The sequence below is a fragment of the Martes martes genome, assembly GCF_963455335.1.
Source record: "Martes martes genome assembly, chromosome: 1".
Taxonomy (NCBI): domain Eukaryota; kingdom Metazoa; phylum Chordata; class Mammalia; order Carnivora; family Mustelidae; genus Martes; species Martes martes.
This window is the reverse complement of record NC_137888.1, coordinates 55,528,132-55,549,176: the sequence shown is the minus strand read 5'-3', so window position 1 is coordinate 55,549,176 and position 21,045 is coordinate 55,528,132. Positions and strand designations below refer to the sequence as shown.

Sequence of the window (21,045 nt, the reverse complement as noted above, 5' to 3'; positions counted from 1 at the left end):
TATTTCTCAGATTCGGCTCTGAGTTACTTTTGACTTTTACTTTCAAATGACAGAAACACGTTAGCTTTTAGGAGAGTAAAGGAAAGCTACTGGCTCTAAGGGTAATTTTTAATCAAGAAATCCAGAAAGGATTTGAAGTCCTTGGAATAGTTATAGTGCCCCAAGGTGACTTTTTTTTTCCTTTTTCTCTATCTCTCTTTTTAAGATTTTTTTTTTTTATTTGCAAGAGAGAGAGAGAGAGAGTGTGTGCAAGAGAGGGGAGAGGGTCAGAGGGAGAAGCATACTCCCCACTGAGCTGGGAGCCCGACACAGGACTCCATCCAGGGACTCTGGGATCATGACCTGAGCCAAAGGCAGTCGCTTAACCGAGCCACCCAGACACCCTTTCCTTTCTCTTTTAACAGGTAAGGATGTATTTGATTGGGCAGCTTCTGATGTACTCACAGTCACCCACAGTATTATGGTGTAGCACCATAGTACAGACAGCCTCTCTGGCCATGTTAAAGATGCATTTGTATTTATAGAATACTAGCTGTGAACCAGATACTTTAATATATTTTTTACTGGGAAATTCCACTCAAGTCTTACTTGAAAAGAACTTCTTTTTAAACCATTAAAAGAAGTCCTGAAATAACTTACGACCATCCAGGAAATCCTTGGATTTCTTACAGGCTTATCTTCAATTAGGTAAATTCCTTGGAGCTCTTCCCTCTCTTATGGAGTAACTGGTAGTAGTCTGCCACTCAGTTGAGCGGCTGCCCCCCGCCATCCCCCCACCCCCGCCCTTAGGCAGGCTTTCTGTTTCCATCATCTTTGTCTCCCTTCAGACTGTGGTAGGACTGTCAACATGGCTGGCGTAGGGTTCCCTGCTTTCTATTTGACATTGTAGCCCTTCATAGAAGACTTTTCTGGGGTCTAGTAGGTAAAGAGTGCTACTTCCACAGCACAGCTGGGCTTGTTTTTGATCTTTATTTCTCATCTAATTGGAGAGGATTTACAGTTCATAAATGGACTCCAATATAGAAGGTCCCTGGAGTTAGTATATGGCAACACAGTGATTTCCCAGCAATGTGCAGTTTTACAAGGATAGCTTTCTTCATAAGGCTATTTACGTTGTCTGCTCCCATTTTATTGCCTTTCCGTCCTTTATTTTTTCTCCTTTATCCTCTCACTTACCACGTTGTCAGACTTCTCCCTGCAGCTGGCCATAAATACTTAATACTTAGCTGCACTTACAGAACAAAGTTTTGTATTTATTGTTCATAATTTCCAATGCAAATGAAACATTTTTATTGTATTTCTCTGTTTACAGTAACTCCATGGAAATGTTTCTTATTTATGGGAGCCTAGATTTTTTTGTTGTCGCATTGTTTTGTTATGTTTGAGCAGGGGGATAATTTTGTTTGACTTGGTTTTGCCCTTCTGATCTAATAGCTATAATGGGAAGTGGATTTTCTATTGCTGGTATAAGTCTACTTAGTATCAGTTGCCAATAAAAATTCAGTTATAATCAAATTGGAAGTGATTTATGCTGGTCTTTGTATTTAGAGGCCTGCTTAATGAGGTATGTGAGTGTTGCAAGATTTGCTGGTGCAGCCTCTACGCTGTGCCCTTTGATATATATTTTTTTTAATTTAATTTAATTTTTTTCAGTGTTCAAAATTCATTGTTTATGCACCACACCCAGTGCTCCATGCAATACGTGCCCTCCATAATACCCACCACCAGGCTCACCCAACCTCCCACCCCACTCTCCTCCAAAACCCTCAGTTTGTTTCTCAGAGTCCAGTGTCTCTCATGATTCATCTCCCCCTCCGATTTTCCCCAATTGCCTTCTCCTCTCCATCTCCCAATGTCCTCCGTGTTATTCTTTATGCTCCACAAGTAAGTGAAACCATATAATTGACTCTCTCTGCTTGAATTATTTCACTCAGCATAATCTCTTCCAGTCCCGTCCATGTGGATATAAAAGTTGAGTATTCATCCTTTCTGATGGAGGCATAATACTCCATTGTATATATATGTACCATATCTTCTTTATCCATTCGTCCATTGGAGGGCATCTTGGTTCTTTCCACAGTTTGGCAACTGTGGCCATTGCTGCTATGAACACTGGGGTACATATGGCCCTTCTTTTCACTACATCTGTACCTTTGGGGTAAATACCCAGTAGTGCAATTGCAGGGTCATAGGGAAGCTCTATTTTTAATTTCTTAAGGAATCTCCACACTGTTTTCCAAAGTGTCTGCCCCAACTTGCATTCCCAGTAACAGTGTAAGAGGGTTCCCCTTTCTCCACATCCTCTCCAACAGTTGTTTACTGTCTTGTTAATTTTGGCCGTTCTAACTGGTATGAGATGGAATCTCAATGTGGTTTGATTTGAATCTCCCTGATGGTTTCTATTCTAGTTTTCCAGAGAGATGGTCATTCAGAGCCTATACGTCTGTTCTGTATTTTGAACCTTGGATGAGAATATTCATTCAGGCCAAAAGAGTTAAAACAAAACATCTATGTTACTGCCTCTACAGACCCAGGTAACTCACCTTCTTTCAATTAACTGCATAGAGTTTTTATAAAATCAATATGCCCCTCTCCTTCAACTTGTCAAAATGATTTGATAGTAAGAATCTTACAATTTGATAGTAAGGTTTTTACTACTGTAAATGAAATTCAGACTGCTTCTGAAGAGTTTGCTGAAGAGTAATCATGTGTAACAAATATTTTGCCATAATAGCAACACACTGCCGTGAACACTCTGAAGTTAGAGAATCATTCCAAGGATGATTTTATTTTTTACTCTGTTGCATCTTAGGTGCTTTGATTATGATGTTCATTAAACAAATCACAGTTCATTTATGTGTTCTGTTTACATAGATATTTGAACTATTAAATCATATATATGTGTGTATGTATATTTTATATGTATAATGAACATACTTACAAATTTGGTTCACTTGTATTTTAGTGTAAACTTTTTTATTATACCATAATAAGTCTAGTTAACATACATAACCACACATAGATTAAATTTTTCTTGTGACGAGAACTTTTAAGATCTCTCTTAGAAACTTTCAAATATGCAATACAGTATTGTTAACTGTGCTATATATTACCTCCCCAATACTTACTTTGTAACTGGAAGTTTGTACCAGCATAAACTTTTTTTAAGATGACATTTGCATATTACAAAATTCATCTTGCCCAATTATACATGCAGTCAGAACAGTCTTTGTGTGTGTTGTTTCTGGGTGGTCATTCATTTACTCACCAAAACATTTATCAGAGTCTCCTATGAGTCCCAAGATTGTGCTAGGTTCAAAGCATAAAAATGATTAGTTTTAGTTTTGAGGAGCTTAATATCTTCTGGGAGAAGCATTTAATGCTTGTATGCCGTTGATATATATATATATATATATATATATATATATATATATATGCCTTTTTACATACATTGTTGTGTTTGGTTTTTGTAATAACTCTATGGGTCACATTTCATTATCACCATTTCAGAGATAGGGAAATGTCACAACTGGACAAGAGCTCAAATATTCTGGCTTCAGATTCTTTACCAATTCACACTCACTGCTCCTTCCCCTATACTACATTAACTTTTTATAATAGGCCTACATTTGTTATGTTGTCTTTTTTCCATGAAAAATTAGTGGCTTTCCTGGGGCCTTGCAATCACTCATGTTAATATCAGTATTGAAGTTATAGATCTCTTAATCGTATGTCGTGAATAAGTCTAGTTATTATCTGTCACCATACAAAGTTATTACAATATTTTGACTGTATTCCCTATGGTATACATTATATGCTTATTACTAATTTATTTTATAACTGGAAGCTTGTCCCTCTTAATCCCTGTCACCTGTTTTGCTTACCTTTACCTGTCCCCTCTCTGGTAATCAACATTCTGTTTCTTATATCAGTGAGTCTTTTTCTGTTTTCTCTTGTTTGTTCATTTGTTTTTTAGATTTCACATATAAATGAAATTATATGGTATTTGTCTTTCTTTGTCTGACTTATTTCACTTAGCATAATAACCTGTAGGTCCATCCATCAGGTTTTTTTTTTAATACTAATTGTATAAGTTCTTTATGTATTTTAGATATTAACTAGTTATCAATTGTTTGATGTGCAAATATCTTTTCCCATTCAGTAGGTTGCCTTTTCATTTTGCTCATGGTTTCCTTAGCTGTGCAAAACCTTTTTAGTTTGATGTAAATCCATTTATTAATTTTTAGTAATACTTATTAATAATTATTATAATAATATAATTATTAAAGCTTTTGCCCTTGCTTGTTGAGGCTATTCTAAAGTAATATTGCCATTACCAGTGCCAAAGAGCTTACCATCTATGTTTTCTTCTAGGAGTTTCATGGTTTCAGGTCTTAGGGTCAAGTCTTTAATCCATTTTGAATTTATGTCTGTATATGGCATAAGATGGTGATCAAATTCATTCTTTCACATGTATTTGTCCGGTTTCCCCAGTACCATTTATTGAAGAGATTGTACTTTCCCCATTGTATGTTCTTTCCTCCTTTATCATAGATTAATTGACCATATATGTTTGAGTTTATTTCTGGGTTCTCTATTCCTCTTCATTGATCTTGTGTGTCTGTTTTTATACCAGGACCAAACTTTTCTGATTATTATAGCTTTGAAGTATATCTGAAATCTGGAGGAATGACCTCCAACTTGTTTTGTTTTTTTTTTTTCCCTCCAAAATTGCTTTGGCTACTTGGGGTCCTTTGTGGTTCCATTCAAATTTTAGGATTCTTTGTTCTAGTTTTGTGGAAAATGTCATTGGTATTTTGATGAGGATTGCATTGAATGTGTAGATTGTTTTGTGTAGTATGAACATTTCAATGATATTAATTCTCCCAGTCTATGGCATTGAGATATCTTTCCATTTATTTTTGTCCCAGTTTCTTTCATCAGTGCCTTACAGTCTTCCGAGTACAGGTCTTTCACCTCCTTCGTTAAATTTATTCCTAGGTGTTTATTCTTTTTGATGTAATTGTAAATGGGATTATTTGCTTAATTTCTCTTTCTGATAGCTTATCATTAGCGTATAGGACTGCAGCCAGTTTCTTCTTTTTTTTTGATCAATTTATTTATTTATTAGTTCATTTAAGACTGTTATATTAGTTTCAGGTGTACAGTTTGGCAATTCACCACTTCCATACATCGCCCAGTGCTCATCACAACAAGTGCATTCCTTAATCCCATCACATATTTAACTCAACCCCCCACTCCTCTCCCCTCTGGTAACCATCAGTTTGTTCTCTATGGTTAAGAGTCTATTTCTTGGTTTCTCTCTCTCTCTGTCTTTCTCTCTTTCCCTCTTTTTCCCTTTGAAACACAGCTGATTTCTGTATATTAATTTTGTATCTTGAGGCTTTACCGAATTTGTATATTAGTTGTAATATTTTTTGATGATCCCTTTAAGTTTTTTTTATGTGTAGTACTCTGTTATCTGTAAATAGTGATAGACTTACTTCTTTCTTCCTAATTATAGATGTCTTTATTTCCTTTTCTTGCCTAATTGCTGTAGCTAGGACTTCCAGTACTATGTTGAATAAAAGTGGTGGTGAGAGTGGGCATCTTTGTCTTGTTCCTAATCTTACAGGGCAAGCTGTCACCTTTTCACCTCTGTTGTTTGTTGTGCAGAAGCTCTTTCAATCAGCTGTCAGCTCTTCAGGAGGAATTGCTTTATGTGTAGGTATAGTTTCCATGTATCCATGGGTAGAGGTGATCAGGATCTTCCTGTGCTACCGTCTTGGACTGTATCCCTGCTTTACTTTTCATTTCTGACTATACTGCAGATTATAGTTGAAAAGTGAAATGTATCATGCCCGAGACTTTCTTTATAAGTCTCCTACTTGTTTCCCAGTTCATATCAAAGTGAGGCTTCCTTTCCATCAGTCTTATTCTTCTGGGAAGTACCAAGGGTCTCTTGGATCAATCAATATAGCTGTTCTTTTCAAATTAAATTACTTCTCTCTTAGTGATTTTGGGTGAAAAATGGTTTAAGCCAAAGGAAAATGTGGATTTGTCTCATTTTCTCAGGGAATTATAGTAAATTGATGTCAGGTAACTAAATTACTCGTATTGAGTGATAACTGTTTCCCATTCTAGTATATTTTTTATTCACCTTTCAAAGTTATATTCTCAGGTATGTGTTACTAGGAAATAGAGGTAGTATAAATGCTTCTTTTGTTTCATAAAAGATCTTTAAGGAGGCCTGCACCTTTGCAAAGTTTCCCTTGGGGTTCTGATAAACTGTCAAATCTGATATTTGGTATTTACAGTATGGACAGATTTAATCCTTAATGGCTTTGTCCTTTTTAGACTTACCTCTCTCTCTGCCATATTTACTTGCATATAACTTCCCTCACAGGTTCTCTGGAGGCAGAATTTTTGTGTAAGAAATTGTACAGCTCCTCCATGTCATCTCATCCCTAGTGGGTTAACCCTTCCTTTCCTTTCATTTTCCCTTTCTTTCCTTTTTTCCTTTTTCCTTTCCTTTCCTTTCTTTCTTGAAGGGCATTATAGCTCTCTCATGGCTGCATCAGAACAAATTAAGAGCTGGAAATGACCCTATTTGATCAAAGTAGGGGCATGTAAAAGGTTTTAAAAAGTGATTAAATATTTTGTCCACCCAGGCTCTAATAGACTTCTAGAAATGAACCCTGAAGTATTATTTATAAGAATACATGACTGTACTTTGTGGTTAGTCATTTTCTGTACTTTTGTAGCAAACAGAAAAAAGAATACTACATTTTATTCTTGGTAAAATTACAGTTGCTTTAGCTACTTTTTCCCCAAGATCTCTAACAAGTTCAGAAGAGGACTAGATAGGAATTTTTGGTGTCATATCATTGGTTTCCTTCCTTGATCATATTATGTTCAATATTTTTTATCAGTAACTTGGATAGAAAACAAACATTTGAATTCATATTAGACCCTGACCTGGGAGGAATATCTTCTATTAGGCATAACTGAAACAATATAGAAAAGAGCTGAAGTCCAAAAGATAAATGTAGTATCACTAATGTACAGTCCTGAGTTTAGATTTAAAAGATCTATCATATAAGCATAGACTTAAGAGGGTTTTACATGGAAAAAGAAATAAAAAGCATAGATGTCTTAATTGACCACAAGCTTAGGATAAGCTGATAGTGTGACATAGTTGCTAAAAATGTTTGTAGAACTTAGCAGAACATCGTGGTAGTACTGATAAACCATATCCTGCTTATACCATGCCTGGAGGGCCATGTTCAGATAGGGATGCTTTGGGATGGACGTTGATTTACTAGCTCACAGGAAATTAACTATTTGATAGGGGGTCATTGATGGAACTGACCATCATTTTGAGAAGAGAGAGGGGCCTGAATGAAAATGTGTTAGCCTTATCATGTGATACCTGGAACTCCAGAGGGCAGAACTTGGATGGCTGGATGGAAGTTGAAGACAGAGTTAGTCCAGCTCAGTATGATGGCAGTGTTAGGTATTTTTGCAAGGAAGAGACACAGATTACCTTTTTCCATTGGTGTTTAATATAAGGATATTCAGAGAAGACGAGTTAACAGAGAGCTGTCACACCTGCCTCACTGCCTCCTTTGACTCAGTGTTTTCAGGAGGAGTGTTCTGGAGAAATGAAACAACATCCCAGTGTTTCTTTGGATACAGCTGTGCTGCTTTATGTGCCTAGCACTTGCCCCTCAGAGTAGGCTTTCTGCCATCAGATTTGCAACTTCCCTATTGGACAGAGTTTAGGAACAAGACACACCAGAGGGGTTTAGTTGCTCATGTAACTTTCTGTGGTTGAACACCAACCAGTCTCTGTTCCAGCTGGGAGATTTAATAGCCAGAATACTAATCTAGTGGGTCCAAGACAGCAAATTTAGTTTCTCCAGACACATGGCATGAGGTATAGCAACTCAGAGAGGGCCATGAGTGCGGCATGAGATTAAAGAAGTTTATACTCTTTTACAATAGAAGGCAGTCCCACCCAAGATGAGGACAGATTTCCCTGGACAAGTCTAGATTATAGAAGATGTTACTATTTTTGGAAGAATTTTAGCTAGGTGATTTCTAAGATCTTTTTCAACTCAATGGTTTTATAAGTCTGTGTTTCTTGAAGTATTAAATATTGTTTATTTGTATCCTACAGACAAGTTAATATATAGCCATGTTACTTGATTGTAGACAGCAGACAGTACTGATTTTCTTTGGCTTTGAATTCTTCAGCTTTACTAGAAAGATTGATAGCTCTCAGATTTATGCAGGCATTGTATCTCTGCACGTTATGTCTAAAGACAGATGTAAAGTGGTCATTTCTGAAAGCTCTTTAAGGGAGACAGGGCTAAAGTATCTGAAGGTCTTCATTCTTCATTGAAACTGTCTTGCCAAAGACCCATAGCATGGAAAGGAGCCCAAACGACATGGAATTGGAGTCATCCTGCTTTCATAGAAGCAGCATGGTTCTTTGCAAGTTATTCAGGGACACTAAGTTTATGGTTTGCTGTTGACTACTCTGCAATACTATGCTTGTTGGATGGTCTTTCAATTTGGGGGCATGCTTCCTACCCTCTCACATCCCACCCACCTAAACAAACTAATAATACTTAAAAAGTATCTCTTTTGCAAACAATGCATTTTATGTGTCCCTTCATGAATTTGTATAATTTTAATTATTTAATCTTTTGGTATATGGTAGTAGTTGCAAACAAAATTTGGATGAGCGAAACCTGGATCTGAGTTCTGATTTTGTCACTTACTAGTTGTGAAGCTTTGGCCAATGCCTTAAGCCTGGCTCTTATCCACTGTACATTGGGAACTCCTCTGCCACTTAGGGTTGTTGTGAGTATTGAAATAAAAATAGGTTTTGTTTTAAACATGAAAATACTCAGTGCAGTTCTCAACATATTCGCAAATAAACATCAATTGTTACTGTACAAATGAATAGTGACAAGTGGATGGAATGACCACCCTATGCGAGGTAATGTCAAACAACATCAGAAAATTCCTGTCCTCATAAACCTTACATTCTAGTGGAGAAAAAAAACAATAGGCAAACAATAAATAAAAAAATAAGTGAAATAATGGGTAATTCTAAGTGCTATGAAAAGAAACAAAGTAAGGCAGGGAATAAAGACCTAGGAGGAGGAGGAGAACTGCTCTAGACAGGAAATCAAGGAAAGGGGCTAGTTCTAAGTAAGTAACCTTTGAGCAGAGAGCTGAATAAACTGAGAGAGTGAACATGTTATCTACCCCTGCATAATAAATCACCCCCAAATTTAGTGGCTTATTAATAAAAGTAATTTCTCATTAGTTATTCCTCAGTTTCTATAGGTCAGTAATTGGAGAGTGGTTCTGTTGGGTGCTTTAATCTTGGGATTCCTCATGAAGTTGCTGAGACATCTTGGCTGGGGTTGCTGAAGGCTTGATGGGAGCTAGAGGATACACTTCCAAGCTGGCTGACTCACATGGCTGGCAGGGGGGTTCCTGTTTACAAGGACCACTGCACAGGGCTTCCTGAGTGTTCTCATGGCAAAGGGACAGGCTTCTACCAGAATGAGCAGTTTAAGAGAACAAAGTAGAAACTTCCAGCTTTTAGAACCTAGCTACAAAAGCCACATACCATCACTTCTACCATGTTCTTTTGGTCACATGGGCCAGCCTGGAGCCAGTGTAGGAGGGCACTACACGAAGCATGAATACCAGGGGTAATTACTGTCAGAGGATGTCTTGCAAGGTGAATACCGCAGTGAGTCATGCAAGAACTGTACGGGAAGATGTCTCCAGGAAGAGAGGAGAGTAACTATAAAGGTAAGTATAAAGGGTTAAAAGGCAAGTATAGCTAGAGCACTGTGATGGGGAAGAGATGAGGTGAATAGGAGCAGATCCTATAGGACCTTGAGTAGCATGGCAAGAAGAGATTGTACTGAGAATGTAAAGAGTTTTGAGAAAAAGCAGCATTACTTGATTTATGTTTTAAAAAGATTATTGTGGCTGCTGAGTGGAGAATTGATTTCATGGGACAAGAAAGGAGGAAGGAAGGTGATATAGGTTACCATTACTGTATTCCAGGTACAGATGGCCTGAGCTGGAGTGGTAGTGGTGCAGTCATGAGTAGTGTTCAGATTATAGATACACTATAAAGACAGAGCCAGCAAGACTTGATGATGGATTGGGTGTGGAGTGGGGAGGAAATGGGGAGTCATGGATGCCTTCTAAGTTTTTTGCCTGAGCGCAATCTTAGGAATGATAGGGAAGATGCTGGGTAGGGGTGAAGAGTGGTGGTGAGTGGAGTTCTCTCTACCCACTGTGAACGAGCTAAGTTTGAGTGGTCCATTCGACATCCAGGTGTAGCTATCAACATTCTACTGGCTAGAAAATTTTTGATCATGCCTCATTACATGTTTTGATGAATAATTAAGGACTATAGCTATTTCATAGTATGACTAAACTAGATAAACTCACATAATTTAAAAAAAGGAAATAGTTATGATCATGAATTCAGTAACATAGTTAACCATGGGCTAATTTTTTCTGCATCAATAAAAGTTAGGAACTGTAGTTTTCTTTTCTTGTAGTCGTTTGACCAACCCAAAAACTTAAAATACTATAGTTTGTGTTAGCCAAAATGTCTTTCCCAAATTTTGTATATGTGACTATTAAGTGCCAATAAAAGTTTTAATTTCTGAAGGTGGTTATGATTGAAATACTCACTCAAGATGCTTTATTATGCTATACTCTATACATCTGCAACATAAAACCTTAAAAATCACTTTGTTTTCATATTTTTATTTCTCTTGGGGGGAAGAGTTCTATCTTGCTCTTAAAAGTGTAAAATTAATAAAAATACAAATAATACAGTGAGGTTATTGGGAAAAAAACCAAATAACTAAAATCCCTCTTTGCCAGTTGGCATTCACTCTATGCTCTACCAATCCATAGTCTCCCCAGATGGGAACTTCTGCTAGAAGTTTAATAAATACTCTTCCAGATTGTCTTACACACATTTACACACATACATGTGTGTGTACACAAACACATTTGTACATAGAATTCTTTTTTAAAACATAAAATTCATATGCAGCTTGCTCTTTTCACTTACAAATTATCTCTTGGAGACCTTTCTCTGTCACTTTAAAAATATATTATGTAGTACTCTATGGCTTATTTAACTTTGTTGCATATATTTAGGATTTTTAGAGTTTTTATTGTTACAGTGCTAAACTGGACATGCTTGGGCATCATTGGAAAGATGTGTATTTATGATAATATGTCATTATTTCTGTGGAACAGACTTCAGAAGTCAATTTCCGAGTAAGAAGAGAGATAACACCATTAATTTAAATGGGTGCACCATTAATTTAAATGGGTGCACCATTAATTTTCCCTCCAAGAAGACTCAGTTTATTCTTACACCAAGTGCCGTTTTGTCTGGTTCCAAATCTACACTTTTTTTTTTTTTTTAACACTTGGTATTAACAATATTTTCTTTTTTCATTTTTACCATTCTGAGGAGCAAAACCTTTATATTGTTTTAGTTTTCATTTCCCTCAATATTTTCATTGACCTTAAGTTTTTTCAACTCCTTCAGAAGAAAGTCTTCAATAAATTGTTTTATGTATTAAGTGAACATCAAATATTTGAATGCAGCTTCATTGATGGAAAAAATCAGGGAGGTAGAAGGTGACATGGGGGAGAGAGAGTGAAGGCCTACAATGTGGCAGAACGCGGTGGTTTAGAGAGAAAGCAGAAACAGTATGAGGGCAAAGGCTGAAGCCTAGCATTGTGGGCAGAAGTGTCAAGTAAAAGTGACGTTTGGGAGATGGGTTTGGAAAGAGTTCTAACCCTGAAGATCTGGAGGCCTAGTCATAGAGGGAACCCTATTCCCCTGCCCTCAGATGCAAGGAAGGAGAAATAGAGAGTTGGATAGATTCCCTTCGTTGTCCTCCAGGGTGTGCGTTGCTCTGGCTTTTAAAGGCATTTTTATCTGCAAGAGTCCACCATTAGGAAGATTAGAAGTGTCCGGCTGAAGTAGACTCCCGATTATGGGTGGGGATTGACCGAAAATTCTTTCCTTATGACAATGGTCAGATTCATTCACTGAGTTTCCACAAGTACATATATTTCTTTGTTAGCTTTCTATAATTGGTATGAACAATTGTAAAATTTAAATTGTGAAAGGATGCAGATCATCTGAGATGTTCCAGATCATCTGGGACCAGGTTAACTCTGATGCAGACTACAAAGAGAGCACATGCTGTGTTGGTCTTAGTTGTTTAAAATCAAGCACTTTTAAGTTGGCACCTTCTGTGCCACTTTTACTTTCTAGGGCTGTAAACACAGTCTCTAAAATGCTTGAATAGTTTAATTCATAGCCATTTTAAAGGATCACTTCATTGCTCAAAGTTTCTCCTTAATTTCACTTTGTTTTAAAAAAAGAAAGATTTAAAATGAACGATTCATACCAGATTAATTATGTGATGTGTGATTTTTCAAAAAACAAATGGTAATTCCAGTATATCAAAACCAGTAATTTTTTTACTTTAAAACTTAGGTTTTGCTGTTTTCTAAATGTAATAGAGATTGATTTGGAATACACCTTGGGTGTGACTTAAATGAATAATGTTTATTGTAAAAGAAAATCAAGGGAAAAAACTGAGAATTACTTTACCTTAGATTTTATGGGTGTTCCTTTCTTATGGTTAACTGTAATTCCATTGGAAAATGAACCTCAAAGTTAGCCATAAAGAGACTAGTTCATTAAACCATAGAAGTAGATGAATATAGGATGACATTTAGTTATTTTTTTTTTAACATTTAAGCTTTTTCATCTAGGTAACTGGACAAACTTCTACAAATCCTTCAGAGTCTTAAGAGAAAAGGAATTTATCTTGCTACTTCTTTTTCTTTTTCCTTTCTTTTTTTTTTTTTTTAAAAGATTTTATTTATTTGAGAGAGGGAGTGTGCCCACAAGCAGAGGGAGGGGCAGAAGGAGAGGGAGAAGCAGGCTCCCCACTGAGCAGGAAACCTGACTGGGGCTTGATCCCAAGACACTGAGATCATGGCCTGAGCCCAAATCAAGAGTCAGATGCTTAACTGACTGAGCCATCCAGGTGCCCCAGGGGCATATAGATTTAGACTCTCCCTCTGCCTGAGGAAATGCCTCTTTTTAGATGTCTGTAGACATTTTGGCTTCCAGGGATGATCTGCAGGTCTCTCCCCATGTCTGGCTGAACATTTGATGCCTTTCTAAACATGGAAGGTTTCAGAGAATAGTGAGCTCCTGGGTTTATAAGGGTAAGAGACAAAAGTTACAGAATGAGGTATATAGTTAAAGTATACATATAATTGTTTTTAATGTATTTATTTGTTTATTTCTTTACTTGGTGGTTCTTTGTGTTTCTGATCATTTTAGTTAAAGATAGTTGTTTGGGACTGGGAGAACTGGTTTATCCAGTGTCTATGGCCTGAGTAAGAGGGTTATGTATATTAACTAGAAACGTTGATAATGGGTCAGTTACATAGAAATTTTTCTTTTTAAGAAAATTATCCTATTTTATATGTATCAATGAACATTTGTATAGGCAGAAATTTTGTTACCTCTCTCCTGAAGTTCCCTTTCAAAAGCAAAATTGCCAAGTACTAAAAGGCAAGGAATTTCTTCCTAAGTATAAAATTTGCTGGTTTATCAGTTGGATGCAACTTATTCTATGAATCTTTCTTAACAATTATGTATATCCGGATTATGTATTCTTCCTAAAGAATATTCTCTAAGTATTATGGACTTCAAAATGATCATCTGACTTATGTTCTTTCTTATTTCTCTTCAGAAAGTATCTGTATGTCACGTCTTCTTTTAAAGGAGCATTTAAAAATGAAGTTAAGAAGGCAGAAGAAGCTGTCAAAATTGGTATGTAATTACCTGTGACCTAATCATTGCTCAGTCAGCCATTAATTGTGCACTCATTCTGAGATATGTACTGTTCTAGCATGGTAGGAATGACCACAATTAATCAAATTCCTGCTTCTCAAGAACTTCATAACACATTTTTCTGTCTCTGCCTTTGTTTAATTATGGTGTTATTTATTATTATAACATATTGCTATATCTCATTATTTACTATCTATTATTCCAAGTACACTCTTGGAACTAGATTGGTATATATTGATATAGGAAGTTCTGGTTGGCATGATGCTGAGTTAGATCATTTTAGAGACTAGCATGACATGCACTTTAGGAAGGAATGTTCTACACATTCACTCCCCCCCACCCCACCACAAGAGGACAAAGCCATCCTTTCCTGGTGGTCCAGGAGCAAGGAGTAATTTTAATCTATATTTCATGGATTTTAGAGTTTTTAGTGAGCCAAACTTTCAGTCCTAACTCTTGAATTGGTATGTATAAAGTTATGCCCTGTCAACTGTACTGTCTAAGAGGGAGCCCATGTGGCTGCCTCCATCTGGCATATGTGAGACCTATGTAAGGAATATAGGATTTTCTGAGATTATTGTCTATAAGCCATTCCCACTGGTCACAGCCATAGTGTGTGTGTGTGTGTGTGTGTGTGTGTGTGTGTGTGTGTCTGCCTCTCACTTAAAATTGCTTGAAAGGATTTTCCTGGTGTTGTAATGATCTTGCTTCTGCTTCCAGCCGAACTCATATTGAAGGAGGCACAAATCACAGTAAACCAGCCTGACAGGACTTCTTTGTCTTCTGCCGAGGTATGACGCATAGCCTTCTTAAATGGCAAAGTGTCATTTGCTTTTCCTGCACACAGTTGTCTCTTATCATTTACTTCCCAAACTTATAAACACAGACAAGCTCAGAAGCTTAAGTTGATTTTCACCCAAGTAAACAGAACAGAGGCGCGGGAAAAGGAGAGGAGCGTCAGCCGTGAGAGAAGCCTGAGTCTGAGAGCAAAGATAAGCAATGTGGGGTGAATTCAGAAGAGTGGGGAAGAGTACTGCGGCTCGTTTCTTTAAAATGAAAAGCAATAAGAGAAAAGGAGGAAATAATGAAAAACTAGCAGAAAAAACCTAGCCTATCAAGTTTCCTTGAAAATATCTTTTCAAATTATTGCTCCCTACAGACCTGAATAAATGGGGAAAGCAAGGAGAAGACTAATAAGCCATCCTTTCTTCTGGTGCTAGGAATTATGTGCTATAATTATGAATATTAATAACAGTACTTGCAGCTTACAAAGCTCTTTTCTTAGGAGTTGCTCCATACAGTTCATAAACCTTTTCTGTAATCCTTGCAGTATGCTCATGAGTAAGATAGGTTATAAAGAACTATTATTATTAATTATAATGCATGGCAACTAAGGAAAAGAATATTGCTGCAGAACATGTGTTCTAAGTTTGCCAGCTTTTACCAAAAATGTGGTACAAAGCTTTCTACCATGGTGAATTATGAAGCCACGTTTTATTTGCTTGCATATAAAGGAATACAAAGGTGTAAGGAGAAAAAAACGCTTCATTTCACCTTTCCTTCATCCTTTTCTGCAGACTCAGTAGATGAATCCTTTCTGTGATTTGCCCTTAAACTTTCAAGGACAAAGGCCGATACAGAGCTCTCTCATCTCTAAAGATCATGAATTGGGAATAAAATCAAAGAGTAGCACCTGGTAATGCCCCAGAGTTATTTGTGGCTTTCCCAAAATTATCTAACTTTTTTTTCTTTTCAATTATTATTTTAAGGTAAACATAGACCCATCTTACTGTTACTGATTTTTAAAGGAAGGTTTAAGCTTTTTAAATTCTGTCTTGAAGAAATCGATTTCCTTGGCTTTATGTATTTGAGAGACAAGGGAAACAGACTCTTTCTAATGGGTCAGGACCTTGCTTTCTTCTTGCCTTATCCTTACCTCTCACTGCCTCTTTGCTCTGTGTTCTGAGTGCATTGACAGGAAGGGTGGGGAAGTCTTTGACCACCTTGCTTTGTGGCTCAGCAAAGAGAGCAAAGCACAATGACCTTGGTTTCCAACCTCTTAAATTCCTCGAGGCAGTTGAGTGGTTGCATTTGAAGCGAAATACTTAACCATTTTACCATTTGCTTTTACTTTAAAGTCAGGGAAAAAGTATCCAGTGAGTGGTTTACTCACTGAATGAGACGGCCATCTTTCACATCAGGTGGATAGAGCACATTAAAAACCTGTTGTTATTTGTGAAATAGTAACAGTGTATTATTTCTTTGCTGCCTGGTTAGAGGGAACGTACTATAGAGATAGGGCAGTGAATGAGCCAGTAGATCAAGATAAAAAAGAAGATAAAGACAGGTGGGCATTTGTATTGAGGTACCCTGAAAGGCAGAAAGCCTAAGGATGGGCTAATCTATTAAGGGACAGCTTGGGGAGTAGTATTCGGGGTATCTGGAACTTGATATAAAGGAGACATTTTCTTATGGTGACTGACAAAATTTTTTAATAGCAACTTTGTTTTTCCTGAAGAAGCTTTAGTGATTGCTTATGCGATTTAGCATTTTTTGTTGTTGTACTCACAGACAAAAGTCAAAGTCATTCAATGTATTAGTACATCAAATGACTTTGCTAAGCTTTTGTGTAATTTGTGTGAAAGCCAGTGTGACCTTACAGGGAGCAATGGCTCTCTTCTAAAAGGCAGAAAGAGAACATTGGAATATGTGCAAAAAGAGAACTGTGGGTTAGGATTTGGTGTGTCCTCTTAGCTACTGGAACTGAATCATTTATCAAGTATTTATTGAGTCTCTACCATGGTACAATTGCATTAGGCAATGTGACCTGTCACTATTACCCTTGTGAAACATTTGGATAATAGGATAATAAATATCAGCTCAGCTTTCATTAATATAATGGAATTATGTTCTCTCCTAACCAAATGTACATCTCCAGGACATATTACAGAAAGCTTTGGAAGATGTAGAAGCGAAGCGTAAGATTCTTAAAGAGAAACAGAGGTAAGATGTAAGATTTTCTGTTCCACCAGAATCCTCTGCACTTTGATAAAATGAATTCTGATTTCTGAGGAGACAGATTTGGTGGTTAATTTGATAACTTCTCTTTCTCAGCCTATGACATCTTATTATATTAAGCATAATATGGTCAAAATCCCCCAACCACATAATCAATGAGAGTATTTATAAAATATGTATTTGCATGCATACATGTATTTACATAATGTTAAAACTTCTGCATAGAGAGTGAAAAGTCAGCTCAGTGTCCCGTTGAGGAAGTGGAATCTGCCCAGAGGATCAGCTGACTACTTTCTCTGTGTCCTTTGCCAGGCATAAGCCTTTAGAGGGTTGGTCCTGGTTTCTTTTCTCTTCTAGTACGGCTTAAAATTTAAAATTGAAAACGTTTCAAATAAATGTATCACATATATAGTTAAAATAAAAATAGCAAGCCTAACTTACAAAACCATTATTTACATTTGTAAAGTTGACTTGGTTTCCAGCTCAGGTGTTAAACCAGTTAAACTGAGAGTGTTCAGTGTCGTCTAAATAAGGTCAGACTTTGAAAACTGGGACAATGTTGAGAAATAGATTTTTATAGAAGAATTACTAGTTTCCAGAATTATTGTTTGTGAACTATGAAGTGCTGTGTAACCATAATTTTCCTCAAAACTGAAATTTGAAATGTTAACTCTATGCATTTATCAAAATAAATATTAAATAAATCTCATAGAAATCTTCATTAAAAAACAAAGTCCTCTTTACTTTTTTAAAGTTTTTATTTAAATTCCAGTTAGTTAACATACAGTATTATATCCATTTCAGGTGTATAATATAGTGATTCAGCACTTCCATACAACACCCAGGTTCTCATCAGAACAAGTGCCCTCATTGTTTTTGTAGCTGAGTAGTATTCCATTGTATGTGTACACACACACACACACACACACACACACACACACCCCATCTTCTTTGTCTGTTCATCAGTTGATGGATGCTTGGGCTGTTTCCATAGCAAAGGCCTCTTTAAAGTTTCCAGAAAGAAAAATCTGGTTGATGAATTGTTTGTAGTTAGTTACACTGATATGCACGAAAGGTGACTGATCTACATTTTATTTATAATAATGCCAGTTAGTTGGTACGAACTTGTTTTTAGAACAAAATGCTTTTTAACTTATTGATTGATTTTTTAAATTACTTACTGATTTTGAGAGAAAGACGCACACCACACACACACACATAAACACACAGAGCAAGTGTGAGGGGGAGAGAGAGAGAATCTCAAGCAGACTCCCCACTGGTACCCACAGAGCCCAGTGTAGGGCTTCATCTCACAACCCTAAGATCCTGGCCCGAGCTGAAACCAAGAGTTGGATGCTTATCCCAACTGTTCTACCCAGGCAACCCCAAAATGCTTTTTTTAAAAAAAATTCAAGGCAATCAGTATGCTACTTACTATTGTAGAGTGATTACATAATATCCTATAACACCCTGTTTTGGGGTCCCTTACATAGTATTTTTTTTTGTTGAAGAGTAAGGATTTAATATGGAGTATACATTTTTGGGAAAAAGTGTGATTTGTATACATTTGACCCAACATGTATGTGCTTAAAAAATAGATACTATATTAATCCAAGTCAGTAATTTCCTTACAAAGTCTAATGTACTCTATATATCCTATCTACATAGAAGAACTACTAGGACTTTTTCTTAGTCCATTAATGGTAGATGTATTTAACCAGTCCAGTAAGTATATTACATCAATCATAATGGCACGTTATCATAAATTTGAAAAGAAAAGGCTGTTTTGTGGAATGAGGAGAGCTACAAGAGGAGTGGAGGGGAAGAATTATATTGGGTACCATTCTTGATAGGAAAAGGAAAATAACATGGGTGAGGCACCTACTCTGTTCCAGGTTTATACTTAATGTTCTCTTTTCCAGTCCTCATGACATCCCAAATAGCTAGGTGTGCATTTTTCCGATTTTTCAGATCAGACATTTAACTTGCTCAGATCAGACAGATTTAACTTGCTCATTCAGCAAGTTAAAGTGACTCATTCTTAGTCACATGGTTATTACAGAGATGAGCTTATACTTGAACCCAGCTCCGTCTTTCTGATTCTTACATCCAGGTGCTTTTCATGGCTCCAAGCAGACTCCTGTTACTATGGTTGTTTCTAGCATATTCTTCTGTGTCTCGAGTTCTGTTTTTACACTTTTATAGAAAAGTCACATAAAACGTAAGATAGCAGGACAGATTCAGAAAAACAGGAGCTCATGTCTGCTGCCCTTGTAAACTGCTTTATTAACTTTGATTTACCTTTGATTTTGGAGAAAGAGAGAAAGCTACAGAATATCTTTTGCACATTCCAATCTATATAGGATATTGAGAGGCCTGAGGACATGCTGAAAGTTAGAAATCACATCTAGTGTTAAAAATACCCAAATTTAAAAGAGTCAAATCATCATTTTTCAAAAATGCTGCAGCATATATACATATTAGACCACGTAACATTTCAAGAATCTTTTGGAATTTTCTAGTTCTTGTAAGTTGAGGTTGGCAAACCTGTTTCTTAATCAAGGACTGCTTGTGTTTGACAGGTATGACCATCATGTTTATGCAAAATACTAGGCTATACACAAATGCTGAGTGTACCAACTAGGTTTTGCAAAATTCCTGGGTATTTTATATATAGTTCTATTGATTTTCATTGTCGCAGTTTAATTATGGGCAGCCTGTAAACTGTATATATTTATTTACTAAAAACTTTTTTTTTTTTTTTTTTACTTTTCTAAATATAATGCCAGAGAATTAAAAAAAGCAAGGACACTCTGCTTGTTCTTTGGAGTGAACATAGAAAATCGAAGCCAAGCTGGGATGTTCATTTACAGTAATAGCCGCCTGATCAAAATGCATGAGAAAGTGGGTCCACAGTTGAAACTGAAGTCCTTGTAAGTATGTTTTGTTCTCAGAGGCATAGGCAGGATGAGGGAGGCTGCAGTAAGATTCTGTCTGTGGAGTTAGATGAGTGATTAATCATAATAGGAGCGGGTGTCATGTCCTCTGTTCACCCTTCCCATCAATATGCAGGCATTAATCTGCCTAATTTATAATATCAGCAGAGCTGCATGACTGTCCTAGGGCAAAAGCATACTTTGGGAAATTTTTTCAATACATTTTCTGAGCAACCTGATATTTTACCATTTCTTGCACCATCTACTCGGGTTAGGTTCTTAATATTTCACCAATTTAAAAATGATACAAGCATAATAAAGAAATTTTAGGAAAGAAAAATCCGTAGTCTTGTAAAGCAACCCTGTTAACATTTTGTGCAACCCTTACACATGTGAGTTCTTGCCAGTTACCTCTGTGAGCGTGTATTATTAACGTTCTCCAGCCTACTTGGCTTCTGGAGTAACATGTTCTGGTGCTTTCCTGATGGGCTGAAACTCCAGGAGCTGCTTTCATGAATTATGTAGAGAGTGAAACAGGAAAATTGTGACCTGTAAAATGGTGCAGGGCTCAAACACAATAATTGTGACTAGTAGAATGGCTCAGGGGAACGTTTTTCATCTTCTGTCTCGCTCTTGAGGAATTCATTTGCTCATTCAGCAAGCTCTCATGTTGCGGGGTCATGCGCCAGGCACGGCACCAAGTTCTGCAGACAAGACGGTGAATGCCTGCTGCCCTCTGCTAAGAAACTTACAGTTCAGTGAAAGGGACACGTATACGAATATGTATTTTTTTAATATTCTATGGAATCAGCAAGAATGATCTTTTAAAAAAATTACTCTCTTGTTTAAAACCCCACTGCATGTCAGATAGAATTAGTTACCACAGTTTTCCAGTGATCTGGCCTCTGCCTGGCTCAGGGACAGCCCCTGCCCTTTCTACCCTCTCAAGCCTTCTCCTCACACCGTAGCTTCCTATCTCTCACATATCCTAAGCTTGCTCCTGCCTTACTGCATGGTGCCTGCCCTCCCCTTGCCTTGAACCTTCTGTCCTCAGGTCTCCCTACTGCTCGTCCTGGCATGTTATTTAAGCTCCAACTCTAAAATCCCCTCTGTAGGAAGGTCTTCCCAGAC

The 21,045-nt window shown here is 36.9% G+C and overlaps 1 protein-coding gene across 1 annotated transcript in view; it reads left to right on the top strand.

The window, feature by feature from the left end:
* The window catches only part of MORC1 (MORC family CW-type zinc finger 1), a gene marked incomplete at both ends in the record, with an annotated part of 175,129 nt that overhangs the window by 53,330 nt on the left and 100,754 nt on the right, over positions 1 to 21,045 (top strand). Inside the window, 5 exons of the mRNA XM_080799256.1 lie at positions 2,409 to 2,534; positions 13,860 to 13,939; positions 14,681 to 14,751; positions 16,899 to 16,963; positions 19,768 to 19,911. Of these exons, the coding sequence (XP_080655382.1) occupies positions 2,409 to 2,534; positions 13,860 to 13,939; positions 14,681 to 14,751; positions 16,899 to 16,963; positions 19,768 to 19,911 (486 nt within the window). The remainder of the gene's footprint in view (positions 1 to 2,408; positions 2,535 to 13,859; positions 13,940 to 14,680; positions 14,752 to 16,898; positions 16,964 to 19,767; positions 19,912 to 21,045) is intronic.